The sequence below is a fragment of the Bombina bombina genome, chromosome 5 (assembly GCF_027579735.1).
Source record: "Bombina bombina isolate aBomBom1 chromosome 5, aBomBom1.pri, whole genome shotgun sequence".
Classification (NCBI taxonomy): Eukaryota; Metazoa; Chordata; class Amphibia; order Anura; family Bombinatoridae; genus Bombina; species Bombina bombina.
This window is the reverse complement of record NC_069503.1, coordinates 690,552,506-690,572,350: the sequence shown is the minus strand read 5'-3', so window position 1 is coordinate 690,572,350 and position 19,845 is coordinate 690,552,506. Positions and strand designations below refer to the sequence as shown.

The following is a 19,845-nucleotide window of genomic DNA, read 5'->3' as shown; positions in this document are numbered from 1 at the left end:
AATTCAGACCTAATGCAGACCTAACATTACTAGAGTCACATATTCCCTCAGTCTTACACTTATTTCTTTAATTTGAGGGAACACCCTACAACATAATTAATGGTAAATCTGGGCTATTGGGAAACTCTAAGTGGAACAGTATAAAGATAAATATATCCTTCTTCACCTCAAACATCCTGAACATATATCTATATTGTATTGTGTGGCATATATCCACATACAAATGAACCAACAGATATAACACTCTATTAATCGTATAGAAAATTAACTAACAAGAATGAAGTAATATATTTATTAATACCACTGATGATAATGGTACTCTAAATATAAGTTTAATCATATAGGTGAGGACATTGATAATTATTGTCCAAGCTATACACCGGACTCTGTGATACAGACTGATCACTGTATCACACCTGAGAGGAGCTCCTGTGTACCGAGTATCACTCGGACACATCTTTTATTTGTTTGTCATTTTATTCTCACTGGTGGATAACTCCACTCTTTTTTTTACAAAATATATTTGAAGTAAAAGTTAAGTTTTAAACCAATACACGACACACCACACTACTCACAGCATTGGTTTTGACCCCCAACAAAGTGTGCCCAATATGCTTCACTTTCTCTGTCCTTCTTCCTAATAACATTTTGCACTATTTGGCATAAGGCACTACCTATTGTTAACACCTAGGTTTGTATCAATAGGTTATTTAGGGTCAATCCCATTTCCCCCCCCTCTCTCCCTAGAGGCTATAGGGAATCCACAAATAGACATGCAGTTTAGCCAATCAGTGCTCAGTCCTAGGTCACTTTACGTGCATGAGCTCAATGTTATCTATATGAAACATGTTAACTAATGCCCTCTAGTGGTCAAAATGTATTCAGATTAGAGGCAGTTTTCAAGGTCTAAGGAATTGGCATATGAACCTCCTACTTTTAGCTTTCAACTAAGAATACCAAGAGAACAAAGCAAAATTGGTGATAAAAGTAAATTGGGAAGTTGTTTAAAATTGCATACCCTATTTAAAACATGAAAGTTTTTTTTGGACTTGACTGTCCCTTTAATTAAAGTTTTGATTTTGTTTTAAAGTCCAGTGAGTGCAGATGCCTTTATACAATTGATATCTAAAAACCTTTGCTCCTAACACCCTGGCGGCTGTTGGACTATAAGTTGGAGTGCAGATATCTCTGTTTTATTATATACAGTGTGTGTATATCTCTATATGTGTGTGTGTATGTATATATGTATATATATATATATATATATTATATATATATATATATATATAATTATGTTTGCACCAGGAAACCACCCCATATTCATTTTTATGCAGTGTTACCTATTTTAACATTTACCTGGTTCCCAATTAGATACGTGCAATTTTGTATTTGCTCTGAAAAACAATGATCAATGAGTTATGACAGCAAAATTTGTTTACTCTTTGCTGTCAGGTGATCTTTATAACTTTGATGAGAACTTGACAGCTATAAGGACATGAACCCCATTATGTTAATAGAGATATATCACTCTTTAAAATTAGACAATATATGATATAGTGTGGGTGAATGATATAAATTTCTTTACTGTACTAAGACATGTCACTATATAGAACCAATTATGTAAGTTATTTGTTGCTGTTGTGGAATCTACGGTATTAAAAGATCATAAATTTGAAAGAGGAGGATATCCTATTTTAAACATAAGGTCTTATGACTATTTATGTAATGAGGGGTAACCCTCCTTTTTGGTTTCATTGATAGCTTTTACTCTGCATGGTTGGAACATGGAGCATATGTACATAAACTAACATTTATGGGTATAATATTGCTTCTTAAGTTATAACAGAAATAGAAAAACATTATATCATCCCGCAGCTCCAGAAAAAAGAGAAATACTATAAAGAGTCTTTTTTTCTTAAAAGCAAAAATAAGTTTTATTTCTCCAACATAGGTGTGTCCGGTCCACGGCGTCATCCTTACTTGTGGGATATTCTCTTCCCCAACAGGAAATGGCAAAGAGCCCAGCAAAGCTGGTCACATGATCCCTCCTAGGCTCCGCCTACCCCAGTCATTCTCTTTGCCGTTGTACAGGCAACATCTCCACGGAGATGGCTTAGAGTTTTTTAGTGTTTAACTGTAGTTTTTCATTATTCAATCAAGAGTTTGTTATTTTCAAATAGTGCTGGTACGTACTATTTACTCAGAAACAGAAAAGAGATGAAGAATTCTGTTTGTATGAGGAAAATGATTTTAGCAACCGTAACTAAAATCCATGGCTGTTCCACACAGGACTGTTGAGAGCAATTAACTTCAGTTGGGGGAACAGTTTGCAGTCCCTTGCTGCTTGAGGTATGACACATTCTAACAAGACGATGTAATGCTGGAAGCTGTCATTTTCCCTATGGGATCCGGTAAGCCATGTTTATTACGATTGTAAATAAGGGCTTCACAAGGGCTTATTTAGACTGTAGACTTTTTTTGGGCTAAATCGATTGATATTAACACTTATTTAGCCTTGAGGAATCATTTATTCTGGGTATTTTGATATAATAATATCGGCAGGCACTGTTTTAGACACCTTATTCTTTAGGGGCTTTCCCAAAGCATAGGCAGAGTCTCATTTTCGCGCCGGTGTTGCGCACTTGTTTTTGAGAGGCATGGCATGCAGTCGCATGTGAGAGGAGCTCTGATACTTATAAAAGACTTCTGAAGGCGTCATTTGGTATCGTATTCCCCTTTGGGTTTGGTTGGGTCTCAGCAAAGCAGATACCAGGGACTGTAAAGGGGTTAAAGCTTTAAACGGCTCCGGTTCCGTTATTTTAAGGGTTAAAGCTTCCAAAATTGGTGTGCAATATTTTCAAGGCTTTAAGACACTGTGGTGAAAATTTGGTGAATTTTGAACAATTCCTTCATGTTTTTTCGCAATTGCAGTAATAAAGTGTGTTCAGTTTAAAATTTAAAGCGACAGTAACGGTTTTATTTTAAAACGTTTTTTGTACTTTCTTATCAAGTTTATGCCTGTTTAACATGTCTGAACTACCAGATAGACTGTGTTCTGAATGTGGGGAAGCCAGAATTCCTATTCATTTAAATAAATGTGATTTATGTGATAATGACAATGATGCCCAAGATGATTCCTCAAGTGAGGGGAGTAAGCATGGTACTGCATCATTCCCTCCTTCGTCTACACGAGTCTTGCCCACTCAGGAGGCCCCTAGTACATCTAGCGCGCCAATACTCCTTACTATGCAACAATTAACGGCTGTAATGGATAATTCTGTCAAAAACATTTTAGCCAAAATGAACCCTTGTCAGCGTAAGCGTGGATGCTCTGTTTTAGTTACTGAAGAGCATGACGACGCTGATATTAATATCTCTGAAGGGCCCCTAACCCACTCTGAGGGGGCCAGGGAGGTTTTGTCTGAGGGAGAAATTACTGATTTAGGGAACATTTCTCAGCAGGCTGAATCTGATGTGATTACATTTAAATTTAAATTGGAACATCTCCGCATTTTGCTTAAGGAGGTATTATCCACTCTGGATGATTGTGAAAATTTGGTCATCCCAGAGAAACTATGTAAAATGGACAAGTTCCTAGAGGTGCCGGGGCTCCCAGAAGCTTTTCCTATACCCAAGCGGGTGGCGGACATTGTTAATAAAGAATGGGAAAGGCCCGGTATTCCTTTCGTCCCTCCCCCCATATTTAAAAAATTGTTTCCTATGGTCGACCCCAGAAAGGACTTATGGCAGTCAGTCCCCAAGGTCGAGGGAGCGGTTTCTACTTTAAACAAACGCACCACTATTCCCATAGAGGATAGTTGTGCTTTCAAAGATCCTATGGATAAAAAATTAGAAGGTTTGCTTAAAAAGATGTTTGTTCAGCAGGGTTACCTTCTACAACCCATTTCATGCATTGTCCCTGTCACTACAGCCGCATATTTCTGGTTTGATGAACTGATTAAGGTGCTCGATAGTGACTCTCCTCCTTATGAGGAGATTATGGACAGAGTCAATGCTCTCAAATTGGCTAATTCTTTCACTCTAGACGCCTCTTTGCAATTGGCTAAGTTAGCGGCTAAGAATTCTGGGTTTGCTATTGTGGCGCGCAGAGCGCTTTGGTTGAAATCTTGGTCGGCTGATGCGTCTTCCAAGAACAAGCTACTAAACATTCCTTTCAAGGGGAAAACGCTGTTTGGTCCTGACTTGAAAGAGATTATCTCTGATATCACTGGGGGTAAGGGCCACGCCCTTCCTCAGGATCGGCCTTTCAAGGCTAAAAATAGACCTAATTTTCGTCCCTTTCGTAAAAACGGACCAGCCCAGGGTGCTACGTCCTCTAAGCAAGAGGGTAATACTTCTCAGGCCAAGCCAGCTTGGAGACCAATGCAAGGCTGGAACAAGGGAAAGCAGGCCAAGAAACCTGCCACTGCTACCAAGACAGCATGAAATATTGGCCCCCGATCCGGGACCGGATCTGGTGGGGGGCAGACTCTCTCTCTTCGCTCAGGCTTGGGCAAGAGATGTTCTGGATCCTTGGGCGCTAGAAATAGTCTCCCAGGGTTATCTTCTGGAATTCAAGGGACTTCCCCCAAGGGGGAGGTTCCACAGGTCTCAGTTGTCTTCAGACCACATAAAAAGACAGGCGTTCTTACATTGTGTAGAAGACCTGTTAAAAATGGGAGTGATTCATCCTGTTCCATTAAGAGAACAAGGGATGGGGTTCTACTCCAATCTGTTCATAGTTCCCAAAAAAGAGGGAACGTTCAGACCAATCCTAGATCTCAAGATCTTAAACAAATTTCTCAAGGTCCCATCGTTCAAGATGGAAACCATTCGAACTATCCTTCCTTCCATCCAGGAAGGTCAATTCATGACCACGGTGGATTTAAAGGATGCGTATCTACATATTCCTATCCACAAGGAACATCATCGGTTCCTAAGGTTTGCATTCCTGGACAAACATTACCAGTTCGTGGCGCTTCCTTTCGGATTAGCCACTGCTCCAAGGATTTTCACAAAGGTACTAGGGTCCCTTCTAGCGGTGCTAAGACCAAGGGGCATTGCAGTAGTACCCTACCTGGACGACATTCTGATTCAAGCGTCGTCCCTCCCTCGAGCAAAGGCTCACACGGACATCGTCCTGGCCTTTCTCAGATCTCACGGCTGGAAAGTGAACGTGGAAAAGAGTTCTCTATCCCCGTCAACAAGGGTTCCCTTCTTGGGAACAATTATAGACTCCTCAGAAATGAGGATTTTTCTAACAGAGGCCAGAATAACAAAGCTTCTGGACTCTTGTCGGATACTCCATTCCGTTCCTCTTCCTTCCGTAGCTCAGTGCATGGAAGTGATCGGGTTGATGGTAGCGGCAATGGACATAGTTCCTTTTGCGCGCATTCATCTAAGACCATTACAACTGTGCATGCTCAGTCAGTGGAATGGGGACTATACAGACTTGTCTCCAAAGGTACAAGTAAATCAGAGGACCAGAGACTCACTCCGTTGGTGGCTGTCCCTGGACAACCTGTCACAAGGGATGACATTCCGCAGACCAGAGTGGGTCATTGTCACGACCGACGCCAGTCTGACAGGCTGGGGCGCGGTCTGGGGATCCCTGAAAGCTCAGGGTCTTTGGTCTCGGGAAGAATCTCTTCTACCGATAAATATTCTGGAACTAAGAGCGATATTCAATGCTCTCATGGCTTGGCCTCAGCTAGCGAGGACCAAGTTCATACGGTTTCAATCAGACAACATGACGACTGTTGCGTACATCAACCATCAGGGGGGAACAAGGAGTTCCCTAGCGATGGAGGAAGTGACCAAGATTATTCTATGGGCGGAGTCTCACTCCTGCCACCTGTCTGCTATCCACATCCCGGGAGTGGAAAATTGGGAAGCGGATTTTCTGAGTCGTCAGACATTGCATCCGGGGGAGTGGGAACTCCATCCGGAAATCTTTGCCCTAGTCACTCAGCTGTGGGGCATTCCAGACATGGCCTCTCGTCAGAACTTCAAAGTTCCCTGTTACGGGTCCAGATCCAGGGATCCCAAGGCGGCTCTAGTGGATGCACTAGTAGCACCTTGGACCTTCAAACTAGCTTATGTGTTTCCGCCGTTTCCTCTCATTCCCAGGCTGGTAGCCAGGATCAATCAGGAGAGGGCGTCGGTGATCTTGATAGCTCCTGCGTGGCCACGCAGGACTTGGTATGCAGATCTGGTGAATATGTCATCGGCTCCACCTTGGAAGCTACCTTTGAGACGAGACCTTCTTGTTCAGGGTCCGTTCGAACATCCGAATCTGGTTTCACTCCAGCTGACTGCCTGGAGATTGAACGCTTGATTTTATCGAAGCGAGGTTTCTCAGATTCTGTTATCGATACTCTTGTTCAGGCCAGAAAGCCTGTAACTAGAAAGATTTACCACAAAATTTGGAAAAAATATATCTGTTGGTGTGAATCTAAAGGATTCCCTTGGGACAAGGTTAAGATTCCTAGGATTCTATCCTTCCTTCAAGAAGGATTGGAAAAGGGTTTATCGGCAAGTTCCCTGAAGGGACAGATTTCTGCCTTGTCGGTGTTACTTCACAAAAAGGCTGGCAGCTGTGCCAGATGTTCAAGCCTTTGTTCAGGCTCTGGTTAGAATCAAGCCTGTTTACAAACCTTTGACTCCTCCTTGGAGTCTCAATTTAGTTCTTTCAGTTCTTCAGGGGGTTCCGTTTGAACCCTTACATTCCGTTGATATTAAGTTATTATCTTGGAAAGTTTTGTTTTTAGTTGCAATTTCTTCTGCTAGAAGAGTTTCAGAATTATCTGCTCTGCAGTGCTCTCCTCCTTATCTGGTGTTCCATGCAGATAAGGTGGTTTTACGTACTAAACCTGGTTTTCTTCCAAAAGTTGTTTCTAACAAAAACATTAACCAGGAGATTATCGTACCTTCTCTGTGCCCGAAACCAGTTTCAAAGAAGGAACGTTTGTTGCACAATTTGGATGTTGTTCGCGCTCTAAAATTCTATTTAGATGCTACAAAGGATTTTAGACAAACATCTTCCTTGTTTGTTGTTTATTCAGGTAAAAGGAGAGGTCAAAAAGCAACTTCTACCTCTCTCTCGTTTTGGATCAAAAGCATCATCAGATTGGCTTACGAGACTGCCGGACGGCAGCCTCCCGAAAGAATCACAGCTCATTCCACTAGGGCTGTGGCTTCCACATGGGCCTTCAAGAACGAGGCTTCTGTTGATCAGATATGTAGGGCAGCGACTTGGTCTTCACTGCACACTTTTACCAAATTTTACAAGTTTGATACTTTTGCTTCTTCTGAGGCTATTTTTGGGAGAAAGGTTTTGCAAGCCGTGGTGCCTTCCATTTAGGTGACCTGATTTGCTCCCTCCCTTCATCCGTGTCCTAAAGCTTTGGTATTGGTTCCCACAAGTAAGGATGACGCCGTGGACCGGACACACCTATGTTGGAGAAAACAGAATTTATGTTTACCTGATAAATTTCTTTCTCCAACGGTGTGTCCGGTCCACGGCCCGCCCTGGTTTTTTTAATCAGGTCTGATAATTTATTTTCTTTAACTACAGTCACCACGGTACCATATGGTTTCTCCTATGCTAATATTCCTCCTTAACGTCGGTCGAATGACTGGGGTAGGCGGAGCCTAGGAGGGATCATGTGACCAGCTTTGCTGGGCTCTTTGCCATTTCCTGTTGGGGAAGAGAATATCCCACAAGTAAGGATGACGCCGTGGACCGGACACACCGTTGGAGAAAGAAATTTATCAGGTAAACATAAATTCTGTTTTTCAAAAATGTTTAAAAAGAAGCATGTAAAAACATGTAAACCATATAGGCTAGTCGCAGGCCTGCAACAAGGTGTTCAGAACCCAACGCCAAACATGTTTCGGGCCAAGCTTCAGCCCTTGTTCACTGGCATGATTTGGGTTCACACCTGCTAGTGCTATTTAAGGATAAGGTACTTAAAATGATTGCAGGCACCTGTACAATGTTAACTCTTTGTATGATCTTAAACATATGACAATAAGAAATACTGGTACATGTTACCTTATACCTATACCTTTCAAATTCAAAGGATGATTTCAAACAATATTTCAATTAGATTTAGAATATTATATTTTATATATATTGTATAAAGTATACTCTCTAACGAATTTTGTAAAATCAGTAAAATAAATCTACATCCATAATTGAATTTAGACCAGAGGGGTGTTTTGTCTGTAAATTAAAGATCCAAAACACTTCTCTCTGGTCCAAACATCTTTCCCTGTCTCCTCCTCTCCTATGCCTTGGTATGTGATCTATGCCTTGTACTGTTAATAGGGATTCATTTGAATTGTGTTCCTGTCTAAAGTGTTTTGCTATAGGAGTTGTACTGTCAGAATTTCCTATATCCCTCAAATGTTGCAACACTCTATCACGTAGGGCACGTTTCGTGCGCCCTACGTATTGCTTTTTGCATCCCTGACATGTCAGAAGATAAATAACATGTGTGGTGTTACATGTAATTCTGTAACGTATGTCAAATTCTTTGCCTGTAGTACTAGATTTAAATTTTGTTCCTTGTTCTATGTGTAGGCAAGTTTTACAAATTTTACCATTACATTTGTTACAACCTAGTCTTTGAGTTAGCCATGTCTGTTTACTGTTGCTAGGCAACATTGACGGAGCAAGAATGTTGCCTAACGTTTTTGCTCTACGAGCTGAAAAGAAGCAACCTTCATTGACAATTTTCTTTAGTTTAGTGTCACTTTCTAAGATGGGTAAGCAACCACGTACAATATCACAAATTTTGTTAAAATCTCTACTGTAATTTGTGATAAAAGTTATAACATGTATATAAATGCATACACCTTGTTTTTTTCTAAGCTGCTGTCCAGAGCAGTTAAAGGGACATGAAACCCAATTTTTTTCCTTCTCTTGTTATCCTTTGCTGAAAGGGTTATCTAGGCAAGCTCAGGAGCAGCAAATAGCCTAGGCTCTAGCTGCTGATTGGTGGCTGCATATATTTACCGATTGTCATTGGATCACCTATGTGTTCAGTTAGAAACCAGTAGTTCATTGCTGCTCCTTCAACAAATGATATCAAGAGAATGACACAAATTAGATAATAGAAGTAAATTAGAAAGTTGTTTATATTCTATCTGAATCATGAAAAAATTTTTTTTGGGTTTCATGACCCTTTAACCCCTTTAGTGACCAGACAGATTTTCAGTTTTCTTACCGTTAAGGACCAGGGCTATTTTTACATTTCTGCGGTGTTTGTGTTTAGCTGTAATTTTTCTCTTACTCATTTACTGTACCCACACATATTATATACCGTTTTTTTGCCATTAAATGGACATTCTAAAGATACCATTTTCATCATATAATTTACTATAAATTTTTTATAAAATATGAAAAAAATGGAAAAAAACACACTTTTTTTCTAACTTTGACCGCCAAAATCTGTTAAACATCTACAGCCACCAAAAAACACCCAAATAGTTTGTAAATTTTGTCCTGAGTTTAGAAATACCCAATGTTTACATGTTCTTTGCTTTTTTTGCAAGCTATAGGGCAATAAATACAAGTAGCACTGTGCTATTTCCAAACCATTTTTTTTTTTCAAAATTTGCGATAGTTATATTTGTAACACTGATATCTTTCAGGAATCCCTGAATAGCCCTTCACATGTATATATTTTTTTTGTAGACAACGCAAAGTATTGATCTAGGCCCATTTTGGTATATTTCATGCCACCATTTCACTGCCAAATGCGATCAAATAAAAAAAAAATTGTTAACTTTTTCACAATTTTAGGTTTCTCACTGAAATTATTTACAAAAAGCTTGTGCAAACATGGCACAAATGGTTGTAAATGTTTCTCTGGGATCCCCTTTGTTCAGAAATAGCAGACTTATATGGCTTTGGCATTGCTTTTTGGTAATTAGAAGGCCGCTAAATGCTGCTGCGCACCATATTTGTATTATTCCCAGCAGTTAAAGTGAATGTAAATTTTACTTATTAAAATTAAACCTACTTGCTCACAATGTTATAAATAGTCAAACCGCATTAATATAATTATAATAAAGACAAGGTAGATCGTTTTATTTAATTTATAACTTATCTCCGTTGTAAGCACTCAACTCCTCCCAACCGTTTTCTTCCTGGATTGCAGCCCTATATCCGATGCCTCATTTCAATATTTTACCCCCACTCCGTGACATTTGTTTGAAGCTCGTTCACGATCAGGGCCGCCATTTGCGCATGCGTTTAAAAAATTCAGGAGAAACGCGCATGCGAGTTAAACTCTCTAAAGCTCTGCACCTCCTTTCCCATTGCGCATGCGTTTAAACTCCGTAAGTATAATATAAACAAAGTATTCAATGAATGTTTCCATTCATTGAGTACTTTGCGAGCAAGGAGTATAAATGTTTACTGCTTGAAATAAGCATCGCTCAAATATCTGAATTCTTTTGCAATATTGCATATTATTGCGGATATTATACACAATGTAAGTATATAATCTTATCTATAAAGATACTTGTTTACATCACAAATGTATTTTTTGGTTATGTTATTTCAAAGCAAGCAATGTTATGCGATTTTCTCATATAGATAGTCTAACATATTTTTGCAGTAGGATGTTTAATATATACAAATCATTTTTAATTAATCAATATATTAAAGTTAAAAATGCTTTGTTATGAAGCCAACAATTGCTAAAATGTAAATCCATATATTTGTTATTGCACATCTATCTGTCTAAAGATGTTGTTCTTCTTTTTTCGTTTTAAATTACTTTATTCGATTTATATAAATTATGGTTAAAACACATATCTTTTAAAATCCATAAGTTAAAATAATATTAACTTGAAATAACGGTATTTGGATATAACTATTGATAATTAATAAAGTTATATAGTTATGATCGAGATATGCTAATAAACTGATGAATTCATAAAGCAATATCTATATTTCATTTTCGTTTTATTATTGTCTTCGATGTTTTGTTGTTATTTTAAAGAAATTTTTTACTTATGCAGTGCAAGCGCATTTGGCGGAGCGAACGATACTTCAGGTCTTAGAATAAATGAGATTCTATCTGTATTGCGCATGCGAGAATCGCGGACGAGCATTGAGTATGCTACGTCATTGAGTAGTTCACGCATGCGCAGTTAAAGAAAGTGACGTGGCAAACAACCAGCCTGACGCCCCGGGGACGAATAAAAGATTAAGACAGCGAAGTGTCAATCAGAATAGAAAAGTGGGACCAAAAATGCAGGCGGAGGAATCGGCGAAAACAATAGCAAGTAAAATTAGATATTTTGACTTTTATTTACATCTTGCAAAAATATGATGAATGAAACTAACGTTTATTTGGGCAATTAAACACTTTAGCTATTCGGTTGACTTTACATGCACTTTAAGGGGTTAATTAGGTAGCTTGTAGGGTTAATTTCAGCTTTAGTGTAGAGATCAGCCTCTCACCTGACGCATCCCACCCCTGATCCCTCCCTTAACCCCCCCAAACAGCTCTCTTCCCTCCCCCACCTCACAATTATCACCGATATCTTAAGTACTGGCAGAAAGTCTGCAAAATAAAAGGCTTTTTTTTTTTCTTATTTATTTTCTTTTATAGGTGTTCTGCAGTGTTGGATCATCCCTACTTAATATGTTTACATTGGCATAACGCTGCCATATTTTTATTATACAGCTGTGAAACTCACAACGGCTCAATTAAAGGGAAAGCAAAGTCAAAACGAAACTTTTTTGATTCAGATATAGTATGGCATTTTTAAGACACTTTACAACTTATTTTATTATTAAATTGACTTTGTTCTCTTAGTATCAATTTTTTAAAAGCATATGTACATATCAGTGGCAGTGCACTACTTGGAACTAGCTTGTGATTGGTGGCTTTACACTTATGCCTCTTGTCATTGGCTCACCAGATGTGGTCAGCTAGCTCCCAATAGGGCATTGTTAATCTGCAGCCATCTTTAACTATGTGTTTAATCCCTTTGCAGGAGATAAACTCAGTTATAGGCTAGCAACAGTGCACAAATAACAATGAAAAAATGCATTTTCTTTTTGCACTTTTATGTTAATGTGCTAAAAATTTAAATCTGATTAAGTCCAGGATATCTATATATATATATATATATATATATATATATATATATATATATATATATATATATATATATATATGTATATGTGTATGTGTGTGTATATGTATATATATATATATATATATATATATATATATATATATATATACACACACACACATACATAGTATGACATCAGTGTTGCCATTATCCTGTATATTTGCATTCTAGGTTTACATCATTCTCTTTTGTGATTTCAGGACACAGCAGTAAAAACATGGCTGGACAAAAGTCAAGTATTGGCCGTCCTTGGATACTTGATGTGATTGCAAACTATGAAATGACAAATGTAAAGCACAAAGCTGTTCCTGCCCAGGTGGTGGAGGTCAGTATCATCTTTTACATTGTGTAGAGTAGAAATCTATATCAGGGTTTTATTGCTGGGGTCAGACTAATGACATTTTTGCATCTTCTTGTCATAATAAAAGCTCTTTGCTTTTTTGTGTGTGTACTCTAGGTACAGACCATATATGTAACACACTGAAACTAGATTTAAAGGGATATGAAACCCCAAAGAATTATTTTGTGATTCAGACAGAGCATACAATCTTTAGTTTTTAATTTACTTCTTTAATCAAATGTGCTTTGTTCCTATGGTATGAAGAGATACCTAAGTAGTTGTCTGGAGCACTACATGGCAGGAAATAGTGATTCCATCTCGTGCTTTTGCATAAAATTCCTGCCATACTGCTGCTAAATAGTGCTCACGACGTGCACACTGACCTTACATCCTTGCTTTTTAACAGATACCAAGAGAAGAAGAAGAATAGAAGTAAATTAGAAAGTAGTTTGCTTTTAAATTGCATGCTCTGTCTGAATCATGAAAGAAAAAACAGGCATAAAATCCTGTTTCTTAGTTCACTAATATTTAAAGGGACATGAAACTCAAAATAATTTTTTCATGATTCAGATAATGAAAGTTTTAAAAAAAGTTTCCAAATTACTTCTGTTATCAAATGAACTTTGTCCTCTTTGTATTATTTGTTGAAGAGCATATTTAGGTATGTAGCGTGCATGTGTCAGAAGCGCTGTATGGCAACAGTTTTGCAAGAATACTTTTAAAGGACCACCGAATGCAGTAGAATTGCATAATGAACAAGTGCATAATAAAAACACAATGCAAGAACACCTACTCTAAATTTCAAATAAGCAGTATATTTTATTTATTTTATTTATTTTTTGACAAATGTATTTTTTCTCCCATTTTCCTGCCCCCTGTATCATGTGACAGACATCACCCAATCACAGACTCGTTAGTATACTTATAACCTGTTAGCTTGTGCACATGCTCAGTAGGAGCTTGTTCGCCAGAAAGTGTGAATATAAAAAGACTGTGCAAAATTTGATAATGGAAGTGAATTGGAAAGTGTCTTAAAACTGCATGCTCTATCTGAATCATAAATGTTTATTTTGACTTGAGTTTCCCTTTAACAATGTTTCACACTTTTGAACACTTGATGTGTCCCTTTAACGATGTTCCACACATTTGAACACTAGAGCTCCAAACACGTGCATTCTACCTACTAAGGTATGCTCTTCAACAAAGAATACTAAAAGAAACAAAGTACATGTTAATGGAAAGTTTTTTTATTTTAATTTTTATTGAGGACAAGCAAAGAAATACATGGCATGGAAACATGATATCAATACAGATTTACATCTAGATCACTGTTGTCTGAGAGTAATGGATATATACAATGTGATGTTGCTTACATTGCCTAAGGAGCATAATAAACGTGCAAAACAGTTGTCCTCATTTTTGACCCTACTTAAAGGGACACTCAGGTTAAATTAAATTTTCATGATTCAGATACAGCATGTAATTTTAAACAACTTTCCAATTCACTTCCATTAAAAAAATGTGCACAGTCTTTTATATTTACAATTTTTGAGTCACCAGATCCTACTGAGCATGTGCAAGAATTCACAGACTATACGTATATGCATTTGTGATTGGCTGATTGCTATCACGTGGTACAAAGGGAGTGGAAATATACATAACTGAAATTTGTTATAAAAAAATCTACTACTCATTTGAAGTTCAGACTAAGTGCTATTGCATTGTCTTGTTATCTTGCATTTGTTGATTATGCAAATCTAATGTGTTGACTGGTCCTTTAAGGGATAGTAAACCCAATTTTTTTTCTTTCATAATTCAGGTAGAGCACACAATTGTAAGCAACTTTCTAATTTATTCCTATTATCAAATTTTCTTTGTTCTCTTGGTATCTTTATTTGACAAACAGGAATGTAAGCTTAAGAGCCGGCCCATTTTTGGTTGAGAACCTGGGTTGCACTTGCTTATTGGTTTGCAAAAAATGTGCCTGCTCCTTAGCTTATATTCCTACTTTTTAAAATAAAGATACCAAGAGAATGAAGAAAATTTGATAATCAGGGTAATTTAGAAAGTTGCTTAAAATTGCATGCTCTATCCAAATCATGAAAGAAAAAAATTGGGTTTACTATCCCTTTATAGCGAACAGGATCGCTCTTGGATCCACAATAACAGGTGTAAGATGATCTAGGGTAGTTATAATATTATGGATATATAGGAAGTACAATGTAAACTTTATGATGTATAACATAGAGAACAAGTGCCAGAACTGAACTTTTGAATGATATCCTTTAGAATATCAAAGAAAGATGTGTGCAAAACAAAGGGCTTTAAAAATTAAAAAAGGGAAGGAATTATCAGGGAAGAGGAACTCTAATTCCCATGTAGGGATGTACGTTTCATTTGTCTATGTGCTAGAGGCAGGAAAGTAAAAGCCAAAAAACAAAGAACGATAAAAAAACAGCAAAAAATAAACAAAAACAGAAGTTTGAGGTGCCGATAGGCAGGTTGATCAATCTGTATGCTAGTATCAAGCTGTATAACCTGAACTGCAACCGGTAGTCTCATGATGGCGTTGTTTACAATGATCAAATTATTTCCCTCTCTTGGTCTTGGCCGCTGACCACGATGTGTGTGGTAGTATGTTAAATAAATAAGCCATCTCTATTACTTTACTGACGCTAATCTAGAAAGTAGGGTCAATTTCTCACTCTTATGTTGTTTCTGCCTAATAAGACGATACAAGTGGGAAGGAAAGGTAAACACTATAATGCAAACTAGATGGTTGTAACTTCTTTAAAGTTAACAACTGCAAGGTGGGAATTGTATATTGAGAGTTTTTTGTTTGTTAGCCCCCAGAGTCTTTCTAATGTTTAAATTGTGCCACGGAGTAGGCTGAGTGGCCTCTATAAGGAGGCTGAACGGCCATCTGTTTGCATCTAAGAGTTCTGTTATTTCGTCATCTGATAATGCTTTTGAATTACTCCGGTGCCAATGATTGTTGTATGTGTTGTTAGGAACTTCTAGTTTATAAGCGTACATGTCTCCGGTACTATCTGGAGCTGTGTTGACGATCAGGACGTGTGTCTTTTTTAAAGGATTTGCGGCCGTCCAGGGACCCCCCCCCCCCAAAGTTCACGACAGGGCGCATCTGGTTTCTTGCTCCATCCCGCCAGCAGAGGTATCTGGGCAATGGAGTTAAGATGTGTTGATTGGAGAAGCATATAGATTTAGTAGGAGTTCCTTTGTGCTGTGAAGCTCTCTAGGCATTGCGTTAGGCCTCTTATGCTGGTTACTGATGGCCGCTGTATTTTTAATTGCTTTAGTCTCTGTCAATGGGTTTAAATCTGGCGCTCCTTCAGAGGGAGCGGGTGTTGTATCACTTGCATGACAGTGACTTCGGAAGAAGTTGAGTGGGGCTCTGTCTATTAGATTTAGCATGAGTCTCTCTAGGTTTTCAAATTGTTGACTGAAGTGGTCTTGTGAGCTGATTACCCCTGTGGCGGCCATTTTTAGTTGTAGCAGTGCATGTTCTGTAAGTGGTTCCTCTTAACTTCTTGCTCGTTTTACGCTGTCCGTTAAGGGGGCTTCTAGGTGCAGTGTTAAGGCGCTTCTATTTTCAGTTGAGGCGGGTTACCTTGGGGAAACAGAGGGTGGTGTGTTGCTTGGCTGTTAGCCGCCGCTGCAGGCCTATGTCGTCCGATCCCATTTACCAGCGTCGGGAATATAGCAGGTTTTTTTGTGGATTGTAGAGTACTATCCAGTAGTGCTATGTTATAGCGAGCTATAAATGATGTTTTGCTGTCAATTATCACCAGAAATTGTCGGATTATCAGTAAATCAATTGGAGCTCTGGAGAAGTGCGACCGTTTGGGTTCGCTGTTCGGACACCCCCCAAATTGGAAAGTTTTTAATACATTTCACACTCTATCTAAGCCATGAGAATATGTTTGGGGTTTCATGTCCTTTTTAATATGTATTGCAATAAGAGCAAAATGTAGGCTTGTTAGAAATGACACTCCATTACTTTAAAATAATAAATGCAAAAATGATTGAAACTTTGCGTGTTTTCATGAGACCCTCATATGATTGAAATTATACAAGCATCCAGGATTAAGCAGTATAACACTTTCCTCTTGGAACAGTTGCAATGAATGCAGGTCGATATGCTGGTTCATTAAAAGTATCATAAGCAAATATCTATTTATCTTTTACTCAATGACCCTTATAATCTCCCAACTGTTACTTCTCATCATGTCTCTTACTTATTTGTTTGCCTAGATAAAACATTCTCATGGACCACGTTTATTAGGCCTACACCTTAGAATTCTAAACATGTAACCTTTTTTTAATAAATTGTTCTCTATATATAAAATTAAATAGCAGGCCTCTACTGATGTATTGGACACCTATATGTGAAACGTGACACAGGGTCTTAAACCCATTTGACTAACAATAGAGGTCATCAACTGCAATTTCTGCTTGGCCCTTAGCTCTAGACAACCCACCCCATGTTTATTTTCTGTATCACAGTCTTCTACCTTCCCCAAGTGACCATTGTGTAACAGTTGTTTCCATCTTCATACAGACCCATTTATATGGTCATCATGTAAAACTTTGTATTAGTGCAGGTCTCCTGTACAACAGCAAAGCCGGCCTTTCCTCTGTGTTTTTATTTATTCTTCCACAGACATTCCTGCTTGCTTCAGTCCTCATCCAAAGAACAATGTTTTCATATACTGTTATATATTGTTAGATCACTGGTTTTCAAACCTGTCCTCAGGCCTCCCCAACAGGCCAGGTTTTCAGGATTACCTTGAATGAGAGCAAGTAAAATCTTTATTAAGCAGCCGATTATTTCACCAGTGCTCTAGTTTAGAAATCCTCAAAATGTGGCCTGTTAGGTTTGAAGACCAGTGTGTTAGATCAATCTGTAAGTGAGAGCTCTTATTACCACTTCTTCAGGTAACAGTATAACCTGCAACCTTCTTAGGTATGGGAAGACAGCAAAAAGGATCAGGTAGTTGCCTAATTTTCCACACCAAGAGCTAAAATATCAATTATACAGTTATTGTGCCAATGTGAGTTTAATTGGCTCTTTATTTAGTGTGTATATATGTATATCTGTGTTTGTGTGTGTGTGTATCTCTGTGTGTGTGTGTGTGTGTGTATCTCTGTGTGTGTGTGTGTGTGTGTGTGTGTATATCTGTGTGTGTGTGTGTATCTCTGTGTGTGTGTGTGTATCTCTGTGTGTGTGTGTGTGTGTGTGTTTATGTGTGTGTGTGTATCTCTGTGTGTGTGTGTATATATGTATATATGTATATATGTATATATATATATATATATATATATATATATGTGTATATATATATATATATGTATATATATACAGGGAGTGCAGAATTATTAGGCAAGTTGTATTTTTGAGGATTAATTTTATTATTGAACAACAACCATGTTCTCAATGAACCCAAAAAACTAATTAATATCAAAGCTGAATAGTTTTGGAAGTAGTTTTTAGTTTGTTTTTAGTTATAGCTATTTTAGGGGGATATCTGTGTGTGCAGGTGACTATTACTGTGTATAATTATTAGGCAACTTAACAAAAAACAAATATATACCCATTTCAATTATTTATTTTTACCAGTGAAACCAATATAACATCTCAACATTCACAAATATACATTTCTGACATTCAAAAACAAAACAAAAACAAATCAGTGACCAATATAGCCACCTTTCTTTGCAAGGACACTCAAAAGCCTGCCATCCATGGATTCTGTCAGTGTTTTGATCTGTTCACCATCAACATTGCGTGCAGCAGCAACCACAGCGTCCCAGACACTGTTCAGAGAGGTGTACTGTTTTCCCTCCTTGTAAATCTCACATTTGATGATGGACCACAGGTTCTCAATGGGGTTCAGATCAGGTGAACAAGGAGGCCATGTCATTAGATTTTCTTCTTTTATACCCTTTCTTGCCAGCCACGCTGTGGAGTACTTGGACGCGTGTGATGGAGCATTGTCCTGCATGAAAATCATGTTTTTCTTGAAGGATGCAGACTTCTTCCTGTACCACTGCTTGAAGAAGGTGTCTTCCAGAAACTGGCAGTAGGACTGGGAGTTGAGCTTGACTCCATCCTCAACCCGAAAAGGCCCCACAAGCTCATCTTTGATGATACCAGCCCAAACCAGTACTCCACCTCCACCTTGCTGGCGTCTGAGTCGGACTGGAGCTCTCTGCCCTTTACCAATCCAGCCACGGGCCCATCCATCTGGCCCATCAAGACTCACTCTCATTTCATCAGTCCATAAAACCTTAGAAAAATCAGTCTTGAGATATTTCTTGGCCCAGTCTTGACGTTTCAGCTTGTGTGTCTTGTTCAGTGGTGGTCGTCTTTCAGCCTTTCTTACCTTGGCCATGTCTCTGAGTATTGCACACCTTGTGCTTTTGGGCACTCCAGTGATGTTGCAGCTCTGAAATATGGCCAAACTGGTGGCAAGTGGCATCTTGGCAGCTGCACGCTTGACTTTTCTCAGTTCATGGGCAGTTATTTTGCGCCTTGGTTTTTCCACACGCTTCTTGCGACCCTGTTGACTATTTTGAATGAAACGCTTGATTGTTCGATGATCACGCTTCAGAAGCTTTGCAATTTTAAGAGTGCTGCATCCCTCTGCAAGATATCTCACTATTTTTGACTTTTCTGAGCCTGTCAAGTCCTTCTTTTGACCCATTTTGCCAAAGGAAAGGAAGTTGCCTAATAATTATGCACACCTGATATAGGGTGTTGATGTCATTAGACCACACCCCTTCTCATTACAGAGATGCACATCACCTAATATGCTTAATTGGTAGTAGGCTTTCGAGCCTATACAGCTTGGAGTAAGACAACATGCATAAAGAGGATGATGTGGTCAAAATACTCATTTGCCTAATAATTCTGCACACAGTGTGTGTATATATATATATATATATATATATATATATATATATATATATATATATATAGTGTGTGTGTGTGTCAGTTTCCTCCCCCTTCCTGAACTCCAGTGTGGTGCAGGGTAATAGCACATTGCAGAATAGGTAAGTCAGGGCTTAACAAATTTATTTTAGGTCTAGGAACCAACCAAAAACATAATTTATGCTTACCTGATAAATTCCTTTCTTCTGTAGTGTGATCAGTCCACGGGTCATCATTACTTCTGGGATATTACTCCTCCCCAACAGGAAGTGCAAGAGGATTCACCCAGCAGAGCTGCATATAGCTCCTCCCCTCTACGTCACTCCCAGTCATTCGACCAAGGACCAACGAGAAAGGAAAAGCCAAGGGTGAAGTGGTGACTGGA

General features: G+C 38.5%; 1 protein-coding gene across 2 annotated transcripts in view; it reads left to right on the top strand.

Moving 5' to 3' along the window:
- ACD (ACD shelterin complex subunit and telomerase recruitment factor) overlaps window positions 1–19,845 on the top strand; it is a 211,522-nt gene that overhangs the window by 10,104 nt on the left and 181,573 nt on the right. For both annotated transcript variants that reach the window (XM_053714675.1, XM_053714676.1), the window contains one exon: window positions 12,366–12,490. In XM_053714675.1, the coding sequence (XP_053570650.1) occupies window positions 12,383–12,490 (108 nt within the window). In that variant the 5' untranslated portion in view covers window positions 12,366–12,382. The remainder of the gene's footprint in view (window positions 1–12,365; window positions 12,491–19,845) is intronic.